General features: G+C 42.1%; 1 protein-coding gene across 1 annotated transcript; it reads left to right on the forward strand.

The window, feature by feature from the left end:
- The first annotated feature begins 3,800 nt into the window (after nt 1-3,800).
- On the forward strand, nt 3,801-11,772 carry LOC133003266 (PH and SEC7 domain-containing protein 3). The gene is made up of 15 exons (XM_061072942.1): nt 3,801-4,457; nt 4,817-4,898; nt 5,084-5,507; nt 5,638-6,666; nt 7,892-7,972; nt 8,067-8,179; nt 8,284-8,342; nt 8,429-8,518; nt 8,621-8,664; nt 8,783-8,955; nt 9,588-9,658; nt 9,741-9,886; nt 9,970-10,114; nt 10,651-10,797; nt 10,896-11,772. The coding sequence occupies exons 1-15, from the start codon at nt 3,942-3,944 to the stop codon at nt 11,181-11,183; spliced, it is 3,408 nt and encodes a 1,135-aa protein (XP_060928925.1). The 5' UTR covers nt 3,801-3,941; the 3' UTR covers nt 11,184-11,772.
- The last annotated feature ends 304 nt before the right edge of the window (nt 11,773-12,076 follow it).

Below are 12,076 nucleotides of genomic sequence, written 5' to 3' on the forward strand. Positions count from 1 at the left end.
AGAGAGAGTGTGTGTGTGTGTGTGTGTGTTGCTGCTGCTGCCGTGTGCGGAACAAACAAAGCACACTCAGGCGCAGGAGAGTGACGCAGAGGAGAAAGCTGCTTCTGTTTCCCTGACACCCTTCAGCCCCACAGCGCCTCCCAGCGGCGCGGAGGGGAGCTGCTGAATTAGCCCAGGGCCCCACTCGACGTCACACAGTTCACACAAATAACCACGTTATTGATGATTTCTGTGTTTACGCCACAAACAGCTAATCACCAGGGTTAACCAGTGCTAACTACTGACGACACCACTAGTTCACCTCTACTACTACTAACCACCACTAACAAGGAGGCCCTCATAAGTGATAGGTAATGCAACTGTTTTTAATGTGGATGCTAATCATGCTAATACCCGTTTGCATTTAATTGACACTGATGGAGAAGAAGCTAACGTTGCTAAACATTGTAACGAGTAACGACGTTTTATGACAAGCTAACCAAATGCTACTGTAACTTGCGCATGTGCTAACTGTGGCTAACCGCCCTCGTAGTCTGTGGCAACAACGCGAACGAGCTAAAAACGTTACGTTAGTTACGTGTGTTGTTGCTGATGCTGCGAATAATGATTCTGCCACCGATGCTAATGCTAATCCTGATGTGAATAATGCTAAATAGCTTTGAGTTAAGCTAAAACTGTTCAAATATATTAGATCAACTGTCTTGTTGTTTTATCTCATTAGTTGTTGTCTTATCAGTCTTATTGTGATATTATTTTATTAGTCTTCTTGCTATATTATCTTATTATATGGTCTTTTAATTGTGTTGTTATATGCTCTTATTAATCTTGTTGTTTTCTGATATTATAAATCTTGTTATATGATTTTATAAGTCTTGTTGTTATATCGGATCAGTCTTATATTATCTTATTAATCTTTTCATATGAAATTATTAATCTAGTTGTTTTCTGATCTTATAAATCTTGTTATATGATTTTATAAGTCTTGTTCTTATATCGTATCAGTCTTATATTATCTTATTAATCTTTTCATTATATGATCTTATTAATCTTGTTGTTTTCTGATCTTGTAAATCTTGTTAAATGATTTTATAAGTCTTGTTCTTATATCTTATCAGTTTTATATTATCTCATTAATCTTTTCTTTATAATATCTTATTAATCTAGTTATCTGATCTTATATATTTTTTAAATGATTTTGTTCTTATATCTTATCAGTCTTATTACATTATCTGATTAGTCTTATTGTTAAAGGTAAATCCTAAACTAATTCTTGATAATAAAACTAAATGACAGTGTTAACCTTAACACTAACTCTGGTCTAACACAGCCATTGGTTAACGGTAAAGGTTACTGTGTCAACCATCCAGTTCTCTGTGGATCACGTTGCACAGTGGAGAATTTGTGGAGAAGTTTGTGAAACTGACGTGACCGGCCACAGACTAACAGACAGTTGCTCAGCTAATTACATGTGCACATTGAATCTGGAAGCCTTCTGGTTCTACCACATTGCTCCAGATGTCTTTTTGGAGGAATGAAGCCGGGCCACTCCCCTCACCTGACCTGTATGTGTGCATGCATGCCTCCAGGGCAGTGGGCGTGGGCCTGGGCCTCTCAGGTGTCTCTTGAGTCATCTGCCAATCACAACGTGCCCTTTCCTCCTCTTTGTTGTCACTCAGCTGCTTTCTCCTTCTTCTTCTTCTTCTTCACACATTCTCCCTCCCCTTTCACCCTCCAGCCATTCCTGCAGACGGACGAACAGGACGTACGGAGACGGAAGGTTGATCAGGATTTCTCCAAAATGGAGAGGAAGCGTGAAGAGGGAGGAGGAGGACCCAGTCCAGACGGGGACGTGTGACCTGCATGCATCTTTATGCGACACCACAGACTTAAGAGGCTGCCTGGCTTTAAGAGAGCGGATGTGTGGCTGGTTTGTTGTGCGAAGCAGCTTCAGACCAAAATCAGCTGAAGGGGTTTTTGTATGCGTGTGTGCGAGTGCTGGTGAAGGCACAGCTCATTGACAGCAGCATAAACCCAGTGTAACACAGCGATGTGTCCTTCCCTCCCACAAGACCTGACTTAAAACCTCACAAGCTGGCTGATCATATGATGCCGCTTTAGAGAGCCAGGAGGGGGTAAGTCATGCTTCACAGTTGAAAAGATTCTTTCTAATGAGGGGTAGTTTTTAGCTCTTTGAGGTTTGAGAATGTTGAACTGTTCAAGTTTGTGCCTGTGCCATTCACGGTGGTGCTAATGAATGAAACTCTAGACGGCTCTGTCGACAGGTTATGCTGTTTCACATACATAAGTAATTTCACAACTCTTTCTTTACCCAGTGTGGATGTTTTGTTTTCTCCTCTATGGTATGTTTTCTTTCATTTATATATATCTATATCTTAGATTTATTCCGGATTTCTCTTATATTAAGAATGAAAAGTGTTTCTTTCAGCAGACCTCCTCAGTCATTTGAGCATTTGCACTACAGTTTTCTTTCTAACAATGCTGCCGAAGATATTGTCACGCGCAGAAGATTAACGGTGTTATAGTTTCATACACTCAAGCAGGAGATTATCAGCCGTACTGTATAATGTTGGTCTGCCCCAAATTATTCTGATGTTCAGTGTAAATGATCAACGAGACAATTATATAGCTGCAATTTTTAGCTCTTAAAGTTTAAGCATCTCCACACAGTGCCTTTCATTTATAGACAAGCTTCCTTCCTAATCTTCAGTAACGCTCATGCATTTAACGGAGCACTTTTTGCACCCTGACAGGAACTGAGAAGTGAGCACCCACACAGGAAATGTGGTCAAAGTCTGTCCCGGATGTTGGTTGCGTGACTTGAATAGAATAATCAACACAGACAAACGTGTGATAGAAATTAAGTTGAGAACAAGCAGTAGGATAAAAAATGCCGAACAGAACAAGATATAAGTGATGCTTTAACTGTTCACTTCCTGTGGCCATGGTGACATTGGAGGTGATGCCCTTGGTTTGTGTTTACAAGCAACTACAAGTTTAGATTCTAGTTCCTCGTGGCTTTATCCATCAGCCAGGGTCACAGTGCGCCACAGTGATCAAATGATAAACATACGGCACAGACAGTTAAACTGCTCAACAGAAAAAAAAAAAAAAAAAGATTAACTCCACCCTCCGTCTTTCTTCTTAATCCACACTCATGCACCGCTATCTCTCTGCTCCTTTTCTTTTCGGCTCACTCACTCGGGTGATTTTCTTCGTCTCTGATCAGGAAGTGCAGACAAGCTTTTGTGACATTTCACTTGACGTCTTTTGCACATGTGCACTGCAATGACGAGATACTAAGATATTTGACAAAAGATCACAATGGGATATAAAAAAAAATCTACAAACTGGATTATGTGGTAAGTGTTGAGTATTTTTGTCAGAGTGATGTATTTAATTCAAAATGCTCTTCTCAGTAGTTTTAAATTCACTCTTTCTCAGAGACGAATAGAAAAATGCAGAGCCACTGTAAATGCATCACTTTCCCACCAAATATAGTGGATTGGTATGAATGGCTTTCTTGTCTATCAGCTATCAGATTTTCCATTTAATAGACTTGGAGGTTCCCCAAAAAGTTATATTTAAATGTGTTATTCAAACACTTGATGAAGAAACGACTTTGTTTCTGTTATCACGCAACATCAGGGTTTTTGAGCCACTCGTGTCTGACCCACAATTCAAATCTTGTGCTGCCTATTCTTGAACATTAATGGGTTCTTTCTTTTTTCACAGAACTGTTAATGGAGCCACTGGAGGTTGTAACGTGCCTCAGAGTTTCACATTTATGCAGCTGCACAGAAATGATCTTCGTATAGAAGAAGACAGCAAGGCAACATTTACAGGAACCTTCACCAAAACCCACGGAATCTGAAAAAAAGAGCAAGAAAACCAAACCACGGAACAGACTGAGAGAGACCCTAATGGAGGAGGAAATCATCTGCTCCTCTCTGCTACATAGTACAGATTCAGTCCTGCAGCAGCCCCAACAAGACTCGTGGACCTCTGCGGAGCATCAGTACATCAGTGGAGAACAGGAGGTCACTGTTTTGGACGAGACCGAGACGGAGGGGGAGATAATCGAAGCACATGGGACAGATGAACTCACTTTGTCTCCAAGGACAGGACGAGAGAGTCCTGATGAGGCAGAGCAATGGGACCACATAATATTTCCTGTGCGTCCCAGTGCGTCACTCTCTTTCGCCACGGTACAGTGGGACATGCCCGACCTCTTTACAGAAAGGCCCTCGCTGGTGATTGACCGCAGCTTGGCCAATGAGCTGGACTCCAGTAGCGTGACAAGTCTAGGTACCACTCCCCCGTCACTTCACCAATCTGAGGATGATATTGCTGCGCTTCTCGTTACGGAGGAGAGAGAGGAACTAGATCGGTTCAATTCACAGCTTCTGAGTGTGGAGTGGACAGGAAGCAGCTTTGAGGTATGTACTTAACCTACAGAGATCGTGTAAAGAGCTGAAATTCTGAAACTATTTCGATTTTTGTCTTTTTCTGTGTCTGTACACACCTTTTAGAAACAGTTTCCTGTAATTTCTTACTTCCTTCACTGAGTGTAGCTTGGCTTTTCCGTCGCCACCTCGGTCTTTACGTCTTTCAATACACATGTGTGAGTTACTGTAATAGGTTGAGCAGTAGTGAAGGAATAGAGCAGACGTCATGTGGGTCAGATGAGGCTCTGAGAGCAAACTATCTACACATGAAGCCACTGGCGATCACAAGTTTTCCTCGCACTGTTTTTCACATGCTCATGTTCGATGGTGGCCTGTGTTGCAATTTCCAGCCATGTGATGCTGCCGATGTGCAAGAGCCGACGACACAGGAAAAGGAAGATTCAACACACGAGCTATTAGACAGTAATAACGGTGCGTATTACTCATAGCAACACATTAAAACACTGTGTTTTTTTTCTATTTCTCACTCAGTTTTGGAATATACAGTCATGATTCATGTTTATTGTGGTAGCTCTGGTGTCGTTTAAAAAAGAAATGATGTGTTAGATTTGACTGCAAAACTTTGATGTTTGTCTGTCTCTGGAAAAAATTTCCAGAAATTCCTGTTGAGACTGAGTCAGAAGATGAGGACAGTTGCTCAGTAACCTCCGATCCTGCTGAGACAGTGGACATAATCGAGACTGTTTGGGAGGCTGAAGGCTCAGAAGATGAGGCGAACTGTCTCGCAGATGTAAAACTGGAAGAGGAACCAGAGGAGCTTAGCGTTCTGCTAACTGCACAGGGAGACCCAGAGGAACAACAAAATGCAGTGAATGGAGTAGAGATTGATGAAGAGGGCGAGGAGGGACAAGAAGAAGAAGACGAAGAAGAAGACGACGAAGAAGAAGACGACGAAGAAGAAGAAGTGGAAGAAGAAGAAGAAGAAGACGACGAAGAAGAAGAAGAGGGAAAGCGTGTGACCAACGTGCTTTATGCTGACGACAGTGAAGAGGCAAACACTGTTAGTTGTCCTAGTTATGTGTGAGTATCAGGGGAAAGGGGAACAGGAAACGTGTACTGAAACTCAATGACTTCATTATGTTATTCATGTCACAGTTTTATGTAGTACTTTAACACTGACTGCATCTCATATTTCATGCACCGTTTGTAGGGAGGTGACGGCAGAGCCAATACAAACAGAGGATGCAGGACTTACCCCAGATAAGCTAATTCATTTGCATCCGTCAGAGTTTGTGGATGAAAGTTGTCACTCAGGGACCGAAGAGGACGTAGAGATACAGGAGCAGTTACAGGAAGATTCCACAGGTCGGACCGAAGAGACAGAAATGTGTAAAGGTGTCGATCATAACGTGGAACCCGAGCAGCCAGAAGCCGTCGACAACAGTGAAGAAGAATTAATGCAGGAGACGGAAAACGCAGAGAAGACAGAAAACTTAGAAGCGATACCAGAGCTGGATGATGAAGCGGAGGAAGAGGAAAGTCGTTTGGAGGAACAATATTGTGACCAGACAACTTCACCGCACCCTGAACGATCTGAGTGTGAGGAGCTGGAGACGATCAGAGAGCCCGAGCCTACCCAAGCAGAGGTGTCACATCAGATAGAGGAGGAACACTCTGACCAGTTAGGATGTCAACATCTGAAGGAGTCACCAGAGATGGAACCAACGAATCAGTCAGCCCGACCTGAAACTGCAGAGGGAACAGAGGAGTGTACTCAGTCAGATCAGATGGTCTGTGTTGAAGACCCCGAGGTCCCGGAGCAGCAGCAGCAGCAGCAGACGGAGCCGCCCGAGCAGAATGAGTCGTCACCGCAAACGGCCGACGTGTCTCAGCCGACAATCTCTGAGCAGCATGTGCTATCAGAGGATTCAGATGAGTCAGAAATAACAGAGCAGCTGCCTGCAGAGCCTGAGGTCACAGAGCAGACGGCAGAGGCAGCAGAGTTAAATCAGGTGGGCTCGCCTGCGTTACAACAGGCTGAAGAGTTAACAGGTCCTGAGGATGGAGGTGTACGAACAGTGATGGCCAATGGAGAGAAACACAAGCTCCCCCCCGAGACACCCAGGTCTCATATGAACGGAGGTGAGGTGGACAGAGAGATGGCCCGCCGCCTCGCTGAAAAGCTGTTTAAGTTGGACGGGATCCAACCTGTAGATGTGGTCAAGCACTTAGATAAAGAGTAAGTGCATGTCTTTACACATTTACAATCTTTCTGTGTTCATAAGTGATGAATGATGAGCTCCACAGCCAAACTAATAACTAGCTACAGCTATATGTTTTTTCTGCTGCTTTGTGGCGCTCCAAGCTTCAGATGTGTGTAATTATCTTCACAGTCATACAGCTGATTATAGATATTTGAATTTATAAAACATTAGAACACACACAACACACAATATTTTGTCTAACCATTTCTTGGGATATGAACTGTGTGAAATCATGATTATTTATACAATGCAAAAGAAAATCTGTCTCAATTTCCACTTCTCCCAAGTCACTGGAACTCTGTTTTTCTCCTAAATATTTTTCAGAGGAAGAAAATCTTTTCCTGTCTGTGCTATTTAAGATCCTAAACCTTTAGATAAACAAAATTGAACGTATGTTAATATATAAAAAGGTGAATTTTAATATTATCTTCAAGGTTCCATCTCATCAAAGACTGAGTGGTGCTCTTTTTTTCCTATGTGTGATTTATTGCTCAGATAACATTTAAAAAGAACTTAATGGATTTCACACATTAACATCAAATGTGTCACAGTGAGGGCGGCGGCTCAGCCTGTGAAAACACTGCTGTCTTTATTTCTGTGGTTTTGGAGGCGTTTAGTAACATTTTGGAAAATAACCATGATGATGCCGTCAGGGTTATCTCAGACACAAATGAATAACAGAAAGTCTGAGGGCGGGGGGGTGAAAACAGCGGCATATTTCCAGTAATAATAAGAAGAATGTAATACTCCTTTAACACCAGGTTGAAAAACTGTGTGTGAAGTCTTTATCACCTCTGACCTCAGTGATGTCACCGCTTCCTGGAGTACACCAATGCAGACAACAAAATGGAAATTGTTATCGTCTACATCACAACTGTTTTACTTGTTTTTTGTTATTTAATTTTTGGCTGCCAACTTTTCACCTGGCCAGGGACCACAGATGAAAATTAGCGTCTTGGCTCACTCTGGTATATTTACAGTGTTTTTATTAATAAGCACTGTCCCTGATAAACAAACTGAATAAATACAATTAATAAATAACAAAACAAGATTTTTAGTGGATCTACTCAATTAATTTGTGAAAAAAAGGCCACTGCTGACAATAAAAATGTGATACAATTTGGATTTAGTCCCTTTGAAGTCTTGTGGGTTATATTTATGACTCATTTATGGTATGATTTTTCTTCTGTCTCTGTGTAGTAATGACTTCAGTCATGCTGTGGGAGAGGAATACCTCAAGTTCTTTGACTTTACTGGGCAAACTCTGGATCAGGCCCTGAGGTGAGGATTTTCAGAAGCAGAGCTTGGATTGTGTGCGATGACAAATCTCATAAAACACCTTGTTAAACGTCTGCATCCTCTCGACGTCTCTCAGGTCTTTTCTGAAAGTGGTGGTCCTGATAGGAGAGAGCCAGGAGAGGGAGCGTGTGCTGCAGCATTTTGCCCGCCACTTCCATCAGTGCAACCCTGACACCTTCCCTTCTTCAGGTGAGTCCCTGTCACTGTTTACCTTGAAATGTTTGATTCATGCTCAGAGACCCTGCAGCGAGTCGTCACGTGTGGCATTAACACTTTGTTTTTTATATCCTCAGGGGCTGTGTTGGCTCTGACCTGTGCGTTAATGCTTCTCAACACTGATTTGCATGGACAGGTTAGATACATTTATGTCTGTAAAACAAATGTTTAAAGATATAGAATCTTGTTTTGACATGGCCCATGTTCTGTGTGTGTTGACAGCATGTAGGAAAATCCATGTCCTCCTCTCAGTTTGTGTCCAACCTGGATGGGATGAACGAAGGGGAAAACTTCAGCAAGGATCTCCTGAAAGTAATGGCTTTATTGAAGTTGTCGGAAAACACATTTTATCGAAAGGTCAAATACCTGTTGATGAAAATGTTGATGATTTTTTCTTCTCCATCTCCATCTTAGAGTCTTTATAATTCCATCAAGAGTGAGCCGCTGGAATGGGCTGTGTAAGTAGATTCCACCTCACTTTATATGTTCTCTTTCATGGAGTCGTCCTTTGTCATATCTTTCACATCACGTCTCCTCTCACACATAATAACCCTGGTGTCCCTCTGTGTTTTGAAGGAATGAGAACGAGTTGCAGAGCTCTGTGTTGCTGGAAGAGGATGTGGGAGATGATGCACAGCTGCGCTCCAAAGCCAACCCCTTCCAGGTTGTTGCTCACGACAAAAACGCCCTGGTGGTGAAGGAGGGTTTCCTACTTAGAAAACTCCACGCGGACATCGACGGCAAACGCAGTGAGTCCGACTTATTTTAACTCTCAGGTTATCATTAAACGTTAAAATATGTCATCTGGTACATAAATTACTGTGTGGGTGGTTGAGCAATTTACAAAATACATTGAAACATCATTAAATGGTATGCAGAATATTTCTAACTTTTTGTGCCTGTTGTGGATAATACATAAAGAAAATATCTAGTTTGTTTCATCTTCAATACAGTCAATTTTGAAAGAGACAACATAGCCTGGTTGAAAAAATACATCATTTTACATATTAAAACTTAAATTTACTTTGGAATATTGAAGTTATTATTCAATTTGTTTAATTAATAACTAAAAACAAGTTTTAATGAATAGTTGACATGATTGACAGTATCCGCTCCCATAAGTACTTCACTTTCCTGCACTACAAACTCTGCTTTTGTGAGATAGAGCGATAATCATGATTCTATAACCTCTGATTCTATAAATTGTTGAGGTTTGTCTTAGACACTGTGTCCAGAAAGCAGCTTAATCCCAATAATATAACTTTAAGCCTTATAGCATTTTGATCGTTTCAATGCTGAGTTGTGTGTTTTATTGTGGAAGGCGTAGACTTGTCTATAGTCTGTAATCTTTATTTATCTGCTGATTGTTTGTGTGTTTCAGCTCCATGGGGGAAAAGAGGCTGGAAGACTTTCTATGGAGTCCTGAGGGGAATGGTTCTCTACTTACAGAAGGTCAGTGACTCAGGTTATTATGTAAAAACTTTTTTGTATGTATATAAATAGATTTCTGACATATGTGTTTGTGGTGTTTCAGGATGATTACAAGAGGGATCACCAGGTGAGCGAGGAGGTGGTGAGTGTGCACCACTCGGTGGCCGAGCCGGCAAACGACTACACCAAGAAGCCGCACGTCTTCCGTTTGCAGACGGCAGATTGGAGGGTTTTCCTCTTTCAGGCCTCGTAAGTCACAGTACAGCTGGAATCAGTATGCAGAATGTATGTGTGTCCAACAGTCAGTCACGCTGCTGGTGTTTTGTGCTCAGATCTAAGGTGGAGATGAAGTCATGGATAAGCCGCTTCAACCTGGTTTCGGCGCTTCACTCGTCACCTCCGTTTCCTGCTGCCGTCGGCTCCCAGAGGAAGTTCTTCAGGCCGATCCTCCCCGCCTCGCAGTCTGCTCACACACTGGTACACACTCTTACTTCTCCTTCTATAATTTACCTTTCAGTGAAAGTTATTTTACCTACATTTGTACTTAATTGTACCTTTTTTTTATGCAGCATGTGATAGGGTTTCAGCATTAAACACGTAAACATACCTTCAGCAAAGTTGTTTTAATTTCAGTTTTCTACTGTCAACAGTTGAATAGCATAAACTTAAAGTCAAATGTTTTTTCTTAACATGTTTGGATGAGACAATTTAAGGAAGTGAAATTGCTGCATCGCTAAATTTTGCAGCACAGAAATGAAACCCTCTGGTATTACTTCATCCCTGCAGCTAAAGTATGAGAGGGATCATTTATTTATTCAACAGGCATAATACAGTTAAATAGTCTTACACTCAAAAACACTCCAGTAGTTGTAATGTATTTAATGTCCAAATTAAGCAAATTTGCAGCTGCAACCTTGATAATAATTTCCACCCTTTCGTGTGATTGTTCCTCAGCAGGATTTGCATAACGTGTGTTTGCATTTTTCTTCTACTATGCGTAACTTCCTGTGCAGGAACGTCAGCTGCAGTTTCATGCAGGAAAGCTCGAGTCCTTCAAAGCCGACCTGTCGGACCTGCAGCAAAACCCTCCAGAGGGAAGAAAAGCCCGAGCGAAGGAGCTGGAGGAGCAGCGAGTCAGAGCAGAGTACCTGCATTACGAGGTAGAGGAGGTGTCATGAGTCGATATGAATATACAAATATAGATACGAGTGTCAATTACCCATGAGTGACCCTGCCTTCTCTTGCTCAAAACCTACAGATGTGTCGCTACGAGATCTACATCCAGATGCTGGAGGCCTGGAAGAAGGTGGAGAAGACGGGCAACAAAGTGTTGAGCACCCCGGAGCTGAACCTGTTCGATAAGGCCCTGTGTGCAGACTCTGTGGGGGAGGAAGACGAGGAGGACGGCGGGCTGAAGAAGTCCCACTCCAGCCCTTCTCTGGAGCAGGAGATGGCTCCTCCGACTGTGATCAAAGTCCGACGCAACATCTCTGAGCGACGGACGTATCGCAGGACTATCATCCCTCGATGGAATAAAGAGGCCTGAGAGGTATTTTTACTCAGAGACTGGCGACTTCACGACCAGTTTTTTTTTAGTTTTTGGAAGCACTGAACACAGAAGCAGGGAAGACACCAAAGTCAAGTATAAAATCCGTCTCGGCACGTTGTTTTGTTTTTTGGCATTTTTATCTTGTGCACTTTTTCAGATGTATAACCTCAGGGAATCCCCAGCTCTCAGACTCTCTCACCATTGAGGAGAGAACCTGACTCTCTTGTTGAGTTTATCAAAACGATTGCTCCTAATTTATTTAGTTTTCTTTGACACAAAAACAAAATGTCTTTGTATAAAATCTCAAAATGGTACAAAATCTGTTACATTTGAAATGTCATCGTTTAGGCAACAGTTGTACCTTTTTAAAATGTAAACCACAAGAGGGTGCTGTAGCACAGGCCATGTGAATGCAGGGGACAGGCCGTTCTGTCAGAAACTTGTTTTAATAATTGCACTTTTGTTGTTTTTTATACTTTGCATAAGTATTTTGTTGCCACTGTTACATACTATGTTCATATGAAGGATTTATTTCTGAAATGTTATGTTTTTTTCTCTGTAGGGGAAAAATAAAATATGAATTGTAGTTATCATTCCTATCTTTCCCTAACCCTAACTGGAGCAGTTCTCCCGAGCCAGGTTCATAATCTAATGATGTTTGGCACAAGGAGGGATTGTCCTCTGAAGACTTTAGAAGCCTTCTCACCTGTCACTTGCATGCTGTTGTTGTTCACCTCCATCACCAGCAAGACAAGACACTTGATGTCCTCATCACAGTCTTTGAATTCAAGCGCCCAAAAGTCCACTCTAACTGCTTCCTATGTTAAATCCTCTACAGTCCCCTCAGATGGGATCCTTGTTTCGTGCTGAAGCCTTAAAAGTTCGGCCAG

This window comes from Limanda limanda, chromosome 1 (genome assembly GCF_963576545.1).
Source record: "Limanda limanda chromosome 1, fLimLim1.1, whole genome shotgun sequence".
Classification (NCBI taxonomy): Eukaryota; Metazoa; Chordata; class Actinopteri; order Pleuronectiformes; family Pleuronectidae; genus Limanda; species Limanda limanda.

Coding starts and splice junctions, on each gene's coding strand:
- LOC133003266 (XM_061072942.1), top strand. CDS start 3,942: ATGGAGGAGGAAATCATCTGCTCCTCTCTGCTACATAGTACAGATTCA. Junction 7,973..8,066: donor ACTCTGGATCAGGCCCTGAG/GTGAGGATTTTC, acceptor GACGTCTCTCAG/GTCTTTTCTGAAAGTGGTGG. Junction 8,343..8,428: donor ACACTGATTTGCATGGACAG/GTTAGATACATT, acceptor GTGTGTTGACAG/CATGTAGGAAAATCCATGTC.